The 16,955-nt window shown below is 44.4% G+C and overlaps 1 protein-coding gene across 1 annotated transcript in view; it reads left to right on the plus strand.

The window, feature by feature from the left end:
- Apob (apolipoprotein B) overlaps positions 1–16,955 on the plus strand; it is a 37,750-nt gene that overhangs the window by 4,736 nt on the left and 16,059 nt on the right. The window contains exons 5-20 of the mRNA XM_036171327.1: positions 261–414; positions 1,104–1,259; positions 2,587–2,711; positions 3,372–3,457; positions 4,757–4,976; positions 5,682–5,909; positions 6,055–6,172; positions 6,282–6,428; positions 7,116–7,327; positions 7,580–7,817; positions 8,266–8,442; positions 9,762–9,953; positions 11,920–12,087; positions 12,561–12,772; positions 15,111–15,293; positions 16,086–16,201. Coding sequence (XP_036027220.1) covers positions 261–414; positions 1,104–1,259; positions 2,587–2,711; positions 3,372–3,457; positions 4,757–4,976; positions 5,682–5,909; positions 6,055–6,172; positions 6,282–6,428; positions 7,116–7,327; positions 7,580–7,817; positions 8,266–8,442; positions 9,762–9,953; positions 11,920–12,087; positions 12,561–12,772; positions 15,111–15,293; positions 16,086–16,201 — 2,732 coding nt within the window. The remainder of the gene's footprint in view (positions 1–260; positions 415–1,103; positions 1,260–2,586; positions 2,712–3,371; positions 3,458–4,756; positions 4,977–5,681; positions 5,910–6,054; positions 6,173–6,281; positions 6,429–7,115; positions 7,328–7,579; positions 7,818–8,265; positions 8,443–9,761; positions 9,954–11,919; positions 12,088–12,560; positions 12,773–15,110; positions 15,294–16,085; positions 16,202–16,955) is intronic.

The following is a 16,955-nucleotide window of genomic DNA, read 5'->3' on the forward strand; positions in this document are numbered from 1 at the left end:
TCATTAGAAAGTGTGAGAATGAAGGAAGACAATGGGGACATAGAAGGGAGGGATGAGCTGAGCCAAAAAGAGAGGTCATAAGAAAGGGGGAAGAGAAAACTGACACATATTTGGGAGATGTATGGGGAAGATGGGCCAATGTATAAAGAAAATGTGTCCAAAGACCAACTGAGGAGTTCTCCACACTCCTGGCTCCCTCTGTGGGCTCACAGTGGAAGGAAGGCTTTTCTGTGAGCATGCACCTCCTTTTTCCTGGACAGGTTTGAGCTCAAGCTGGCCATTTCTAAAGGGAAACAAGTTGTCCTTTATCCTGACAATGATGAGCCTAAACACATCCTGAACATCAAGAGGGGCATCATTTCGGCCCTCCTGGCTCCTCCTGAGACAGAAGAGGACAAACAAGTGTTGTTCCTGGTGAGAATTTTAAAAGTTGGTGACAGTGGCCTTCCAAAGTCCTCTTCACATGTCAGAGCCCATCCTCACCTTACATAAAATACATTGTCCCTTGAAGGGCTGTACAGTGGTTACATGGGAAACCGTGCATTGGTATGAATACCAGGGATCACAGTTCCCCCGTGTCCCCAGAGCTTATTGATAGACCATCTTGAGCAGGTTGATGATACTGAGTCTAATTTTAAAGCTTTTCCTGGAGACTCTTAACGAATCCACTTGCTCTGGTTAAGGTTTTCTTTTTCCTCTGTTCATATCATAACACAGGAAAAGCCTTGTGTGTTTTAGACACCAAAAACATTAGAATATATTGTATTTCAAAACAACCTCAGAGAGAATTCAATGTGCTTTGGGCGCAAGAACATTTTCAGCCCTCACTGTGTTCTAAGCTCTCGATTACACTATGCTTGGACAATAGAGAGACTCATCCTGCCTGGCCCTGCCCTGGGAACTGCCTCTCCTGGGTCTGCTCCCCTCAACAACAGCTGGCCAGGCACAGCAATGCTACCCTCTGCCTGGAAGCAAAGAAACCCACCCCCCACAGTCAATATCCCTCCCACCCCTGTGCTGAGGTGTCTTTCCCAGCCCATCTCAAGCACCTAAAGCTGTTTTCCCATATTGTATGTACATGACCATCTCTTGGGCTCCCACAGGATACTGTGTATGGAAACTGCTCAACGCGGGTTACCGTGAACTCAAGAAAGGGAACCGTGGCAACAGAAGTGTCCGCAGACAGAGACCTGCAGCAGTGTGATGGATTCCAGCCCATCAGCATGAGTGTCAGTCCTCTTGCCCTCATCAAAGGCCTGGTGAGTCTCACACCGTGTCATCACACACAACAGCCTTCTTGGGGAAATTCTGGAGATCTCAGAGAAGATCCTGCCTGGCTTGTCCACAAGATAGACTCCAGGGGGACCCCAGGACCAGACATGGAAAGGACTGCCAAGGCTAAAGAGCTGTCATTAAGATGCTGGGCTGGCTTTGGGTTCTGGACTCCCACCCCAGAGCCCGGTCCTTCCTGCTGTCCCTCTGTCACAGCACCAAGCCATCTATCTACCTGTGTCTCCCTGAGATGTCATACTTGTCACTTCTCCTCTCCCATCGAAGAGCTGGTTGTCCCGAGTGAGTGGCCTCTGCAGAACTTCCAAGGCCTATGTTCTCTCATCTCCCTCAGCCCAGGAAGTGACATGATTATGTCTCAGCTTTCTATTCTTGCATCCCAAGTGGAACTCAACTAGAGCTAAGCCCTCTAGGTCCTGCCTAAGCCACCCTCTCAGCACTAACCTCCTTTGCTGCCATACAGGGTCCTATAGCATGTTACTTGAGTTTGCCCAGTCCCTGTAACACATTCTAGAACATGAGTCACAGGTTGTCTTGGTCAACATGAACTATTAAAGAATCCTTGCCATCCCTACCAAGCTTCCTGGCTGGACATTGCCCCTGAAGATAGACAGAGATGGTCTGATGACCATGAGGACCAGACTTATACAAGGGCAATGCACTGGCTTGGCATCTTTTCTTAGACTTTGCTCTGTGCTCATCCTTGCTCTGGGTAGCACTGGGGGAGAAAGGAAAATAGAGGGAGGGAGGGAGGGAGGGAGGGAGGGAGGGAGGGAGGGAGGGAGCCAAGTGAACCATGGACAGCATCCCTTCAATGTGCTTCCAGACTAACATGACAACAGTTTACACACCTGCCAATGAAGGACACTACATACTATAGTTGATAAAATAATAAACTGAATTGTACAGGGAAGCATCCCTAAGACAGACCAGGAAAGATCATGCAGCCACCATTCACCTATTGCACTGGGCAGTGTCATGGAAGATGTGAAACAAACCTGAAAAATTCAAAGCTTATATAAATGGAAGGTGTGAGGTGTACATACGCATGGGTGGTTTTGTAGGATGCAAGGTATTCATGTTATACTTGATGGACACTCCACGGGTATGGAACAAGAAGCATCTCCATCCTTGAGTGTACTGTCTCGTGTCCCCTTAGCTAATGTCAAGCGTTGAGTTCTCTCCTGCTGCAGACTCCCATCCTCTCCTTCCTTCGAGACATTTCCCTATGGCAGAAGACTCAACCTGAAATCCCAAGGACTGACCAAAATGTTTTTCCTCTGATCCTGTTCACAGGTCCACCCCTTGGCAACTCTGGTCAGCAGCAGCCAATCTTGCCAGTACACCCTGGACCCCAAGAGGAAGGATGTGTCTCAAGCCATTTGCAATGAGCAGCACCTTTTCCTCCCTTTCTCCTACAAGTAGGTCACCTGCTGCTTCTAGAGCTCATCATTTCATGGGCTGGTATAACTGAACACCTCCTGGGTGCCCAGTTCCAGATTAAGCTGGGCTTAGAGGAAGCTATGGAAGGTACAAGGCAGAGTCCATCTCTGTCCTGCTTTTAAGTTAACATGGAATTTTTCCAGAAAGGTATTGAGCATTGGAGCAACTTGAGACCAACAAAAGGTATCTCAGTCTCGACCTTAGAAGCTTGTAGAACCAGAAAAGGTGTGAATTGTGTGTTGCATTATTCCCTAGTTAGAAAGAGCTTCATGAAGGATTTAGGATGAAGGCTTATATATCCAAATCCTTGCTAAAAACTGACATTCTACTAACATTCATTAGGTAGTTGCTATATCCTTGAGACTGTGCTGTGAGAGCTACAAAAGATATTGAAGGCTCAGCTGTAGTCCAAACCCTCTGAGAATGCCAGACTTGTTTAGAGTGAAATAAAGGATAGTTATTGTGAGCAGGAAGAGGTGGGCCCTACCCATTGCAAGATCAAGATGGATGGATTTCACCATCCTTTGAAAGGTGGGCAGAATTGGGGCAGAAGAATAGATGAACTTTTCAACTTGAAAAGAATAGCATTTTTTTGATGACTGATAATCAACAATATAATGTACTTCCTGTGCTACCAGGAATAAATATGGGATCATGACACAAGTTACACAGACACTGAGTCTTCAAGACACACCTAAGATCAACAGTCGCTTCTTCAATGAAGGTAAGACTTTATGTCTCCTGGGTACCAGGAAATCTGCCCACAGGGTGCCATTCATGGGTCAGCTCTCAGTAGGTCCCTGTTCAATGTCTACAGACCAATGAGTGATGTGGACTCTGGTGTTCTGGTCACGGGGCCATAGGTATCAAGAAAGCATTTCACGATGTCAAGAGGTTGTGGGATAAAGGGTAGGGAGATACTATCCACAACTGTCTGGTATTTTATGGGTAAGAAATAGGAAGACCAGGCTGAAGGTGATAACTCTGGTAGTACTGACAACTTCATACACCTATAAGACTAAGAGCCATGCCAGATGATGTGGAGCCAGCCAGAATGGAATTTCAGGGTCAGGCCAGGTAGTAATCTAAGGAATTGATCTTTAGAGTTAAAAAGAACTTTAGAGAATTCTAGTCTAACCCCAGGCCAATGCCTTGTGTGTTTATCGGTGAACACTTGGATTTGTGCATTGTTTTATTGTTCTTGGTGGTAGCGCCTGTGAGTTTATAGGGTGGAGCCATATGCTTATAGATCTATCTCATAGAAGCAAATGACACATAGTGAGGCTTTATGGGGTAGTTGTATAGAATGAGTGCTCAATTCTAATCAAAGTCAACACTGTAGCTCATTCCCATGAGCTGATGAGGCTGCAGGACAGTCTCCCCTCTTCATATGCTGCTAAGAGCCCCAAGTGGAAGAACTGGGGGGGGGGGATTCTAAACTCAGTGTTACCGTGGCAGAAGAAGTCCCTCCTTGCCGTTCTGTGAAGCACAGGACAGTCTGATGCCAGATTCACAAAAGCTTGGGTTCAAGCCCAGGTTGAATCTCACTGATCTAGAGAGAGTTCTGGGGTAAGAATTCTCAAAGCAGTGGGGCAGTTAAGAGCACATGCTGCTCTCCCTAACAACCTGAGTTCAGTTCCTAGCATCGCCACTGGGTGGCTCCCAACTTCCTGGAACTCTTAACTCCAAGGGATCTGACAGCTTCTTTTGCCTTTTGCAGGTAACTGCACTTGTGCACACATATCCACACAGAAACACACAGAAATAAAGAAAACAAATTGTAAAGGATTATCAAATAAAGTTGCTCACCTTATTTTCCTTCTCCTCTCTTTAAGTTGTAGAATATCCCCCCCGGCCCCAGGAAGGCTGTGATGTGTGAATGGAAACATCCAGCTCAGAGTCTGCTGTCTAATAAGAGTTGAGAAAATAATCATTGTCTTTTTTTTTTCCTCTCACTGACACCTACACCATTTCCAGTTCAGATCCAACAAAGATGTTGAGCTTGACACTTCTTTTCTTCCAGGTACCAAGCAGGTGGGTCTGGCCTTTGAGAGCACCAAGTCCACATCACCCCCAAAGCAAGCTGATGCTATTTTGAATACCCTTCGAGAACTGGAAAGACTGTCTGTCTCGGAGCAGAATGCTCAGAGGGCAAATCTCTTCAATAAACTGGTAACTGAGCTGAGAGGCCTTGGTGATGAAGCAATCACATCCCTCTTGCCACAGCTGATTGGAGTGTCCAGGTAGGTCTTTAATGGTTACAAATCAAACTCTCAAATGGCCTGCCTGCGGAAGCTGCAGAACCTTTAGCCCAGGAATCTTGGGAACTACTTAATTGTCAACTCATTTAACCAATTAATCAACTAATACCTACTACAAGGAGAACCATCATCTAAGGTGCTTAGAGTTCCGTAGGCAAGACACACTCACCATTGAAGGCATACATGGGTGCTAACACAGAAAGGTACTGAGTGGCTCTCACATTTTAGGGGTATCTTCTAATTCCTCATTCCTATAGACAGCACTATGAAAAGCTAGAGAGAAAAATTCAGGAACCTCCCTTGAAGCTTTCAGGCTAGTAGAACGAGAACTCAATTTCTCCACTTGCTATACAAACAGTCCTTGCTCCGAGTATTGAGAAGGTCACAGGAGTCACAGTCTATGTCCCCACAAAAGGACAGTAACAACCATTCTCATTGGCTTCAGGTCTGAGAGTCCCTCAGCTTCCCTCCATGGTCTCTGCAATGTCCTAGGGGGGACATTGTGGAGGAAGTCATTGTTACTGGGCTCTGGATAGTGAATAAAGGATGCAAGTACTCTCCCAGGGGAAGAACATGCCAGGTGCTGAGGATATTGGATTTGACAGGAAGGTCCTCTGTGTAACTCCTCTCTCTCTCTCTCTCTCTCTCTCTCTCTCTCTCTCTCTCTCTCTCAACATCTCTCCTCAGCCCCATCACTCTGCAAGCCCTGGTTCAGTGTGGACAACCTCAGTGCTACACTCACATCCTCCAGTGGCTGAAAACCGAGAAGGCTCACCCTCTCCTTGTTGACATCGTCACCTACCTGGTAGCTCTGATGCCAAATCCTTCCACACAGAGGCTGCGGGAGATCTTTAACACTGCCAAGGAGCAGGAGAGCAGAGCCACCCTGTATGCATTGAGCCACGTGGTTAACAAGTGAGTCTTTACCTTGCCTTGCTCCGAGCTACCTCCCTCCTCCTGGGAGCAAAGGAAACACCCAAACAAGCAAACACAAGTTTGCATTTTAAGAGAAGCTCAACTATGCTTGCTAATTTGCGATCCTTGTTCTTTGACTTGGTAGCTACTACAGTGCGGACCCTTCAAAGAGCACTGATCTGCAAGATGTTGCGAATTACCTGTTGAAAAAGATTGACAACGAGTGTATGTGGGAAGAAGACCACACCTACTTGATTCTGAGGGTATTCATTTAGTCCTTTGCATTATATGCATTGTTTTTCAAAATTGCTCATCCTGGACATCCCTTACTTCTGCACTGTGATGAGTTCTTGTTTCTTCTCTTCAATGAAGGTCATTGGAAATATGGGCAGAACCATGGAACAGGTAATGCCAGCACTCAAGTCCTCAGTCCTGAATTGTGTGAGAAGTGAAAAACCATCGCTGCAGATTCAGAAAGCTGCTATCCAGGCCTTGAGGAAGATGGAACTGGGAGATGAGGTAAAGCATGCTGTGGAGTTCTGAAAGGGAAAGAAAGCTGATGCTGACCAAAAAGGTTCACATAGTATGAAAGTGATCAATTACCTTTTACTCCACCCAGGCTGCCCCATACTACCATCTAATTGTCAGTTTCAATAAGCCCATTGACTTCCTAATACTATGTGGACATGAAAGACACACTACTCTATAGCTAATCCACAAGACAGAACACAGACATTTTTTTTTTCTACTTGCTATCCTACTACAAAATTGACCATCATCTCATCTTGGGAAAACATTGGTACTACCCAATCTCATCAAAACAGATAATAAATTGGGTCCTACCTTAGGTGACCAAAACTCCAGAGCATTAGAAACCACCATATGCAAACTCCATCTATATCTTTACATCAAAATAATCTACATCAAGACAATTTTATCTTCACAAAGTGGCAGGTCTATAGGCAAGTCATGAGTTGGTCAAGACTTGGGTGCTTTCATGCCATTGAGCTCATCACATATTCTATACAAGTCTTCTGGGGGCCATTCCTTGAGCTGTGGCCTTGAACACTGAAAAGAAGATTAGGTACCAGCATTTCTAGCCATTTTAGACAGAAATTAGACTTTCTCCTAAACACCAGCATCAGCCAGGCACTCACTGGATCTTGACCAAAAGATAGCTATCTCAGTCTCCTCTTTTGGCTGCAGGCCCAAAGGATCCTTTTTGATACATTTGTGAATAGTGCCACTCCTGTGGAAAACAGACTGGCCGCCTATCTTTTGCTGATGAAGGGCCCTTCATCATCAGATATTAGCAGAATTATCCAACTTCTCCAATGGGAACAGAGTGAACAGGTGAAGAACTTCGTGGCATCTCACATTGCCAACATCTTGAACTCGGAGGAACTGTATGTCCAAGAGTAAGTAAGAGTAACTTTCACCCATCAGCCACTGAGAACCCTGGGCTGGGACACCAATCCGTGACTGTGGCATTGCCTGTTCTCAGGATTATTTAAAGTGAATGTGCACAGATCCCAAGCCAAAGTCTTGGGACAATATAAATCTACATATCTTAGTTGTGATTAGAAATTCATAAACTTGTAGGATATGAGGAGACAAAAAAAAAGTAACATAGGATTTTGACTCAAAGTATGTTCTTCTTTTTCGTTTAGTCTGAAGAATTTGATCAAAAATGCTCTGGAGAACTCTCAACTTCCAACAATCATGGACTTCAGAAAATTTTCCCGGAACTATCAAATTTCCAAATCTGTTTCTCTCCCATCATTTGACCCAGTCTCAGCCAAAATGGAAGGGAATCTTATATTTGATCCAAGCAGTTATCTTCCCAAAGAAAGCATGCTGAAAACAACCCTTACAGTCTTTGGACTTGCTTCAACTGATCTCTTTGAGGTATGTGTGAAACTGAAGGATCTCAGTGTAGTTTGCCCATTCGGTACAAGACCATCTGCCTCCACTAGGGGTCATCTAAAGCATGACTCCTTAGATAAAATGGAATCAAAGATGTCTCAGGAAAGTCCCTGGACCCCAAACCCTAGAAAATGCATGGGTTCTCCATTGAGTTAAATACATGATTCTTTCCCATCAAACTCTGAATCTACTTCCAGCTCTGAATTCCTAGTTTAATTATTTACTCTCTCTAATCCTTAGCTGTGTCTTCTAGGAAAAGCCAGAGGAGTGTTACCAATCAGGATTCTAATGAGATTTAAATAATTTCCTTGAAGTGTTTGTGTTATGTTCATCTGATGCTTGTTTAATTACATGAGCATAAGTGGAGGGGAACATGTTCTGCTTACAACCAAAAGCCTCATGGCATATTTTGCCTGGTTTTCTTTCTCAGATTGGTTTAGAAGGAAAGGGCTTTGAGCCAACACTGGAAGCTCTTTTTGGTAAGCAAGGATTCTTCCCAGACAGTGTCAACAAGGCTTTGTATTGGGTCAATGGACAAGTTCCTGATCATGTCTCCAAGGTCTTAGTGGACCACTTTGGCTATACCAAAGATGACAAGCATGAACAGGTATGTGGGGGTTTTTAGGTGTCCTTTTTTTTTGGGGGGGGGGAAGCTTTGGGTCTCACTGCCAGACATCTCTATGCCTAGAAGACATGAAAGTTCTACCTATCCAAAATGATCACTATGGCCATATAGTAGACTCTTTTATGGCACTAAGAGTCAGTATCCTCTATAGGTAAGGGCCTCTTGGATGTTTAGTGGGAACAAGATCAACTAGAGGTACTCCAGTGAAATTATTAAGAGTGTGCTGCCTCAGAAACAAGTTTGGATTCATACTTAGCTGTTTCCAAGCTGTGAACCTTTAGGGGAGCTGCTTGATATTACATGTAACTCATCTATTCCTAGACCAAAGGGGTACTAATAACAATCCATGTCTCACACTGTCACTTAAGGGCTAAATGAAATAAGGCACACAGCTCCTAACGGTTCAATAAGCAGACACAATTATAAGTTTTAAGTTAATATTTTTGTCATCATCAACAACTTTTCCTTGGCTGTTACTCATATCAGTCCACTGGCTAATGAGAACAAATTCCACTTGGAAGCTGGCAGTGAGCCTCTACTTGAAGGAGCAGAAGCTAGCCTGTATATGCTGGAGCGTCTTGTTTCTCTACTTGTTTGTACTCAGAGTGTAGTCTTGTGATTGGCACCTTAAAAGAATTTGCTAGACATGATGGTTCTTGGACTCACCCAAGACTTATTGATTTTAACAAGACTCCAGGGGACATGGATACACATTCCAGGTTTAGAAGTAGGGCCATAGCTTGTTTTTTAGGTGTTAACTGATGGTCTCATGCCCAACTTCTGATTTCTAACCTCCACCAGAAGCTGATCCTTTCTGGGTCTTTTCTTCACAATGCCTTATATGAGTCTATGGAGCTTTTTCTCTAATGACAGATCTGTAGTCATGTGTTTTCCAAACTTCTATCTGATTTATATAATAATAGCCACCTTTTCTCAAAAAATCCCTGGCACCCATTCCTAGTAAAGGGAGAGAGGGCTAAGCAAGGGAGGGAAACAGAGAGCATCCTAATCTTGAGGAGCCCTAGGGAGCCTGGAGAACAGGAGTTCCTCTAAGTTAAGCACTGCTTTGAGAACACTCCTATCCCTGACAAGAGCTTCTGGTTTTTCATCTCTGTTTAGAAGAATTCTCCTTCACCAAAAGGTGGGACCCGATTCCAGTGCCTGCCCTATATCCTTATCACATTTTCAGAAAGAGCTTGAGTTTGATCACATCACAGCTGCACAGATAGACTAGCCTGAGAAATCTGTAAGTGTTGGGCAGAGCTGCTATCTCAGTAGATATTTTGCTACTAAAATCCTAGGACATGGTGAACGGAATCATGCCCATGGTGGACAAGCTGATCAAAGATTTGAAATCTAAAGAAATCCCTGAAGCCAGAGCTTACCTCCGCATCTTAGGAGAAGAACTTGGCTTTGTCAAGCTCCAAGACCTCAAAGTCCTGGGAAGGCTGTTTCTGAATGGTGCACAAACATTGAGGGGAATTCCCCAGATGGTAAGTGACCCAGGACCGGTCTGAGCACTCGTTTGACTAGCTTAGTCCTTCTTAGACACCCCAACCCCCAGCCTCACAAACCTGAGAAAATGTTTTGTACATCCTTCAAAATACAAGTTTGCCTTGAATTTTAGTTAGGAAGATTCTGGAGGGCCAAGAAAGGCAGGTCAATCAGCAAAGTTTGACCTGACCTGAAGACTGCTCTAGATTTAGACCCCAGAAACCACATAAGGAAGCAGAGTGCGGTGGCACACCCTAATAATCCCAGCACTGGAGAGGCAGAGATGGGCAGATCTAGAGAATCTGCTGGCAGACTAGCCTAGCCAAATCAGGGAGCTTGGGTAACACTGAGAGATCCTGTCTCATAAAACAAGGTGAATAGCAGCCTGAGGAATGACATCTGAGCTTGATGTGGTCTACACACACACACACACACACACACACACACACACACACACATACATGCATGTGTGCATGGACATGAACACCCACCTCCAAGTGCACACATGTAAGCATGCATACACACATCTACACACCGTCTTAAAGGATAAGGAGCCATGGGTAATAGGTAAAGTAGTTGTTGTGCAAGCACGAAGACCTGAGATTGATCTCTGACATTCATGTAAAGGCCTGGCACAGCCATGCCCACAATGACCCAAGTGCTGAGGTCAAAGACAAGCAGATCACCCGGTGGTGGTGGCGCACGCCTTTAATCCCAGCACTCAGGAGGCAGAGGCAGGCGGATCTCTGTGAGTTCAAGGCCAGCCTGATCTACAGAGTGAGATCCAGGACAGGTACCAAAACTATGCAGAGAAACCCTGTCTCCAAACAAACAAACAAACAAAAAGACAAGCAGATCCAGGGAGCTCATTGGTGAAGCCTGTACAATACAAGAACAACTTCAGTGAGAGATCCTGTAAAGAACAGAAAATGTTAAAGAGAAACACCCAGCATTGATTTCTAGCCTCTACACTTGCATGCAGTTAAGTGCATCTGCATACATATGAATACATGTACACACACACACACACACACACACACACACATACACACACACCACATGCACACACACATACACCACATACACACAAACTCTATTTAAAGGATTATTCTTGGTAGCTAAAAAAGTGACAGCATTTGGAAATAAAGCCATTCATAACAGTTATATCTTTCAAGAATATTAGTTTGACCTTCTGGGAAACAATTCTAAGTATATCTTCCTCAATCTATGCTGGCAGCTCTTTCAAACACTGAAAGGATACAACAATTATAAAAGTTTTTAGCAAACTGTAACCCACTATCCACATTTGTGTTATATTTATATAAGTTTATCATAAAAGGAGAAAATATACAAATATGTGCCCTATGGTTAGATAAATAATCACATTGTCTTTAAGAACAGAGGTCTCAGGATTGGGGATTTAGCTCAGTGACACAGAGGTCACCCAGCATTGCAAAACCCAGGTTCCATCCCTTGCACTGTGAAAGGAAGAAAGAAAAGGAACACAAGTCTTAACTTCTTTCATGAAATGTTGTATAAAATAAAGCAAGAATCAATATATATTAACGCAGACGTTGCCTCAGTAGCCACTTTTTTTCAAAAAGTTTACTTTACCATTATACAGTCCACTTCCGGTAAAGTCTCATTTGCATTCAGATTTTCACAAGAGCAGAATAATATCAAACATCATACTTAAAGTTCATAAAGCTGTGAGGTTCAGCTAGGGACCTCTAAATCAGCAGTTTAAAATGACAAGACATTCAAGCCAGAGGAAATGCTTATACCCCAATGTATTGATGCCAGGAACCATGAACTTCCGTTCATCAGTCCACCGAGCTAGTCAAAATGCACTAGCTCCTCTCTGAATAAAGAGGCGTCATGTGTGACATTTAGGAGATCACATTTAACACAGCCCCCCTCCACATCCAGATTATTGTAAATTGCTGCTCCTTGCTGGTTTTGCAGATTGCACAGGCCGTCAGAGATGGGTCTAAGAATGACTTGTTTCTTCACTACATCTTCATGGACAATGGCTTTGAGCTCCCTACTGGAGCAGGGTTCCAGCTGCAGGTGTCCTCCTCTGGAGTCATCACCCCCGGGACCAAGGCTGGAGTGAAAATGGAATTAGCCAACGTAAGACTCCGTGTTGATCACAATCAAATCAATGACTGGTTCTTTTCCTTCTGGGTGGGATTTTTGCATGCATGTTTACGACATGCCCCAACTTAAGGCAAGGTGCATTAAATAATTTTTAGGAGAGATTTTAGGATTTTACCAGCATGTGTTACCTCTCGACATCTCCACTTGAGATACAGTAATGAAAAGAGAGCCCAGCTGTCCTCTCAATGAATGAAGATCCTGGTTATCTCTGTATCCAGGAGTGCTTAAAGTAACATTAGTCCAGGCTCTTCCTAGTCCTGGGAAATGCACACCAGCTCTGGGGAAACTGGATGCTTCACCTTTTCTTCCTCAGATCATAGTGATGGTCCCTGTGGCATGAATTAGCAGAGGCATTTGCTAGAGGTCAGAAAGAGAAGTTGAGCTGTCTGCCAGGGTTGGTTCTGAGGTGCTGAGTGAAACTGAATGGGTCATCTTCTGACTTCCAGACTCAGGCAGAGCTAGTGGCAAAGCCTTCTGTGTCCGTGGAGCTCGTGACAAATATGGGCATCATCATCCCAGACTTTGCTAAGAGTGGCGTCCAGATGAACACCAACTTCTTCCATGAGTCAGGCCTGGAGGCTCGAGTGGCCCTGAAGGCCGGACAGCTGAAGGTCATGTTTCCTGCTCCAAAGAGGCCGATCAAGCTGTTCAGTGGCAGGTAATTCTATCACCAAGGTCTACCTGGCCTGTTTGAAAGAGAGAATTGAGTATGTATCTATAGGACTTAGCCAAGCTAGATAACTGATGGGTAATCTCCAGTGAAATGGGAGAGAGTTGCCTTTGCTTCTACTTTACATATTTTACTAAAGTCTCCTATGCCTCTCTCTGTAGACACTGAACATCTGCTGGTTCGTCAGGAGTTACTTGGCTGTGGGGTTCTGTGTAATTTCTCATTCACTTTAAGAATGGAGAAATAGTAGTATCAGAGATGTCCTATTTGGTAAAGAAACATTCTCCTCCAGGAAAAATACCAAATGTCACGCTAGTTTGTGGGAGCTGACTCTGTGGATGAAACATGCACCACACTCCTAATCACACGATTATGGGATCCAGTTTCACATTAAGAGTTCCGGTTTCAATGGAATCCTCAACACATTTGTTTGCTTGCTTAGAAATAGCATTTAATTGCCTGGTTTGTATCAAGCTTGAAGAAGATACATGAGGACCCTTGTCTTCTAGATGTTAATGGTACTGGGAAGGCACACAGTTAAGGAAATGGCAGTAATGAAACCAAGGCTAAGTCAGAGGACTGGGATACTGTAGAATCATAGATCATGAAGACTTTGGGAGTTGGAATGCTTTCTGAAGAATCCGGTTTTTATCTGTTAGAAGGCCTATGTCAGAGTTCATAAGCAAAGGAGGAAGGAGTGTGTGTCCCTGCAGTGAGGAAAGGACATGTGATGTCCTGAAAGATAAAGGATTGGAAACGCTAAAATGAGCTGAATTAGTAAAGTCACACAGGGAGCATGAGGGCACTGTGGTAGAAAGGGGCCATCCATCCTGGACCATGGCTAACCTCCTCAGCCCCCTTCTGAAGCCAAAGGGATTGGGAAACGGGGTATAAATAAGATGAGCTGGCATTCTAGAGGAAGTACTCCAACTCTGGGGAGCAAAATGGGAGAAGAGACATGTGACTTGCGCTCGGTTAGGGATGAGCAAAGGCAGTGGCTTGCATTGGAGGAACATTTGGGGTAAGGCAGAGTGAAGAAGCTCTAGCGATTGCAAGAAAAATGAGTGCAGACTGGCTGGTTATGGAGGGAAAAGAAGGAAGAAAGGGAAGTGGTATGGCCTTCATTGGAAGAGGGAACAGAGAGAGAAAGCTGCAGCTTGGAATGAAATGGTGAATTGATGCTTTTGGTGTCTTAAGAAACAACAAACTTAAGGTACCTAGACATCAAATGGACCAAAGAGTCCAGTAAAGAGATGAGCATGTAGAAGCAAAGCTAAACAATAGTCAGGGTAGGGCAAGACGGGAGAAACACAGGCCAGAGCACAGATAATATAAGCAAGTGATGGAGAGGGGAATAGGTAGCAAACAGTGGTAAGGGGTTACAGCAAAGTAGACATCCCCTAGACAGAGTGCTGCTGGCATCAGAGCTACTGACACATCAGCAAATCTTGGCTTAAGACACCACCAAAAGTAGGGCGTGGGGATCCCAAAGAAAGCACATATTCCAAAGAAGAAACCAGAGCATGGGTAGAATTAGTTTTATTTTCTCCTTTTTGAAGTACACCTCTAAAGTGTTGCAAAGTTCTCAGAGGTTAGACTCTGATATCTTAATATGGATTATGAGTGATCATCTCTATAAAACAGTTCTGAGGGGGCAAAGAAGATAAACCACACACAAACACACACACACACACACACACACACACACACACACACACACACACACACACCTTTTGATTAAGGAGCAAGGAAGGGACTGGCAGTGCCAAAGAAAGCATTTTCAGGAGCATAAGAAGGGGGAGTCAGTGTAAAGTGTTTGGCGAGAATACTGCAAGGGAAGAAAACCAATTATAAAGGAGAAAAAATGGGTTAAGAAGGAAATAAAGAGGTATGCAGATGGAGGTCAGGGTATTGGGTGCACAGGCCCCAAAACATGAGCATTTTAGTGACAGTAGAAAGAATTCAGAATGTAGAAACCTTGCATGCAAAAAAACACAGAGTTCCTACACCCAACCCCAATGATAACCTTCTCTCCCAGGTTTTCTTTCTTCCCACTGTAAAATGGGAATCGTAGGCCTGCAGTGGAGGGATGGGATGTCATGCAGAGAAGCCAGTGTAGCATCTGAAACATAAGGGTCCTTACAATCATGTTACAGATGCTCTTTATACTCATATTTGTTTCTCAGTAGACTAAATAATGTGCGGTGGGTGTGAACAGAAGAAAGGGATAGAAGATAGTTGGGGGGGGCAGGTGCATGGTGATGCTCAACAATAGGCATTTCAGTTTATGATACAAAAGTAACTCCACCTGTTCCTTCTTCACCAGCAACACACTGCATTTGGTCTCCACCACCAAAACAGAGATGATCCCTCCTCTGATTGAGAACAGGCAGTCCTGGTCAACTTGCAAACCTTTCTTCACTGGCATGAGCTACTGTACCACGGGGGCTTACTCCAATGCCAGCTCCACAGAGTCTGCTTCCTACTACCCACTGACAGGGGACACAAGGTGAGAGATACTCAGTGCCAACCGAGCATTTGCTTACCTTCTACCTGGAGGAACAAAAAGAAAAATGCCAAGGATGGCAAGCCCATGTTACCAACCTTAAACACTCACATCATTGTCTGGGAACTTTAAATGGTAGTCCTCTGGTCAACATTTTGGGTCCTCCACCCCCAGATGCTCTCCATGCACTGGATGAGGTGATCACAACATATTCCCATCTGTCAATTCCTTTTCTGAGTCTCCACACCCACTGATATGAGCTTTGTGAAGCTGACCAGTGTGCTCAAAGCCCTCACCATGCTGTGGGGCTCATCTTCATCCCCTCCCACTCCCCCATTCTCATGGCTTGTACTCAACATGAAAGGCACAAGTCAATTTTTCAACTCATCCAAAAGTCCTGGACATCCTGGGAACTTCCCTTGCCTGGGGCTTTTGGAAAGATTATGTAGAACATTAAGGACTATCACCACCTAAAAAAAGATGATAACCGGGCGGTGGTGTCACTTGCCTTTAATCCCAGCACTCAGGAGGCAGATTCAGGCAGATCTCTGTGAGTTTGAGGTCAGCCTGGGCTACAGAGTGAGTTCCAAGAAAAAGTTACACAGAGAAAACCTATCTCGAAAAAAACAAAGATAGATAGATAGATAGATAGATAGATAGATAGATAGATAGATAGATGATATTAAAACCATACATGCATTTTTGTGGTATATGAGGCTGGATTGTTGGAGGCTGTATTATTACTATCTTTAAAAGAGCTAACAGTGTGTACTGGACATGCGATGACATCTTTAGGTATGATCTGGAGCTGAAGCCCACAGGAGAGGTGGAGCAGTATTTGGCCAGTGCAACCTATGAATTCCAAAAGGAGGACAAGGTGGACACACTGAAGTTCCTAGTTCAAGCAGAAGGTGGGTATCCACAATGAGGCTGTTCCATCTCTGCCTCAGTCTTGGGTTCAGGACTCACAAGGAGGACAGCTTTATGGTGATACATTTAACAAATATTTCCCGAGTTCTTAGTAGATGTCAGGCATTTTCTTAAAAGTGAGGCTAGAAATGAAGTCTTTACCTTCATGGGAGTTAGAGGAATCAAGAAAACATGTATTCAGGATGTTAGACCAGGGTCGAGGGGTTGCAGAAACAGTACAGAAGGCTCTATGAAATCGTATACATGGCAGGGAGAAAGGAGGATGGTTGAAATAGTAAAATGAAGAGGTAACGAAAATTCTCACTGGTAAAGTGAAATTTTGTTTGTTTGTCTTTTGTCTTCATTGTGGTTTTTGAGATCAGGTTTCCCCATGTGGCCCTGGCCGTCCTGGAACTCACACTGTAGACCTCAAACTCAAGAGATCCACCTGCCTCTGCCTACTGAGTGCTGGGATTAAAGGCGTGTGCCACAGCTGCCCAACAATCTTTTTGAAAAGAGAAAGAAGGAAATGTGACAGGATAGAGAGGAGATAAGCCCTAGGGGAAAGAGTTGCAGGCTAAGGGGCTAGCCTGTGCAAGTACTCTGAAGTTGGAACAGATTGAGAAGAGGTGGGAAGGAGGCAGAACAGAGAATCTAGTGTGTAAGTGATTTCTGTAGTCCAGGAAAGAGGTGGAGGTGTTTGAATTTGAGTAAGTTTTCAGGCTATCAGAGCCATAGTGTAAAGAGAAAACAGCA

Source organism: Onychomys torridus, chromosome 21 (genome assembly GCF_903995425.1).
Source record: "Onychomys torridus chromosome 21, mOncTor1.1, whole genome shotgun sequence".
NCBI lineage: Eukaryota > Metazoa > Chordata > Mammalia > Rodentia > Cricetidae > Onychomys > Onychomys torridus.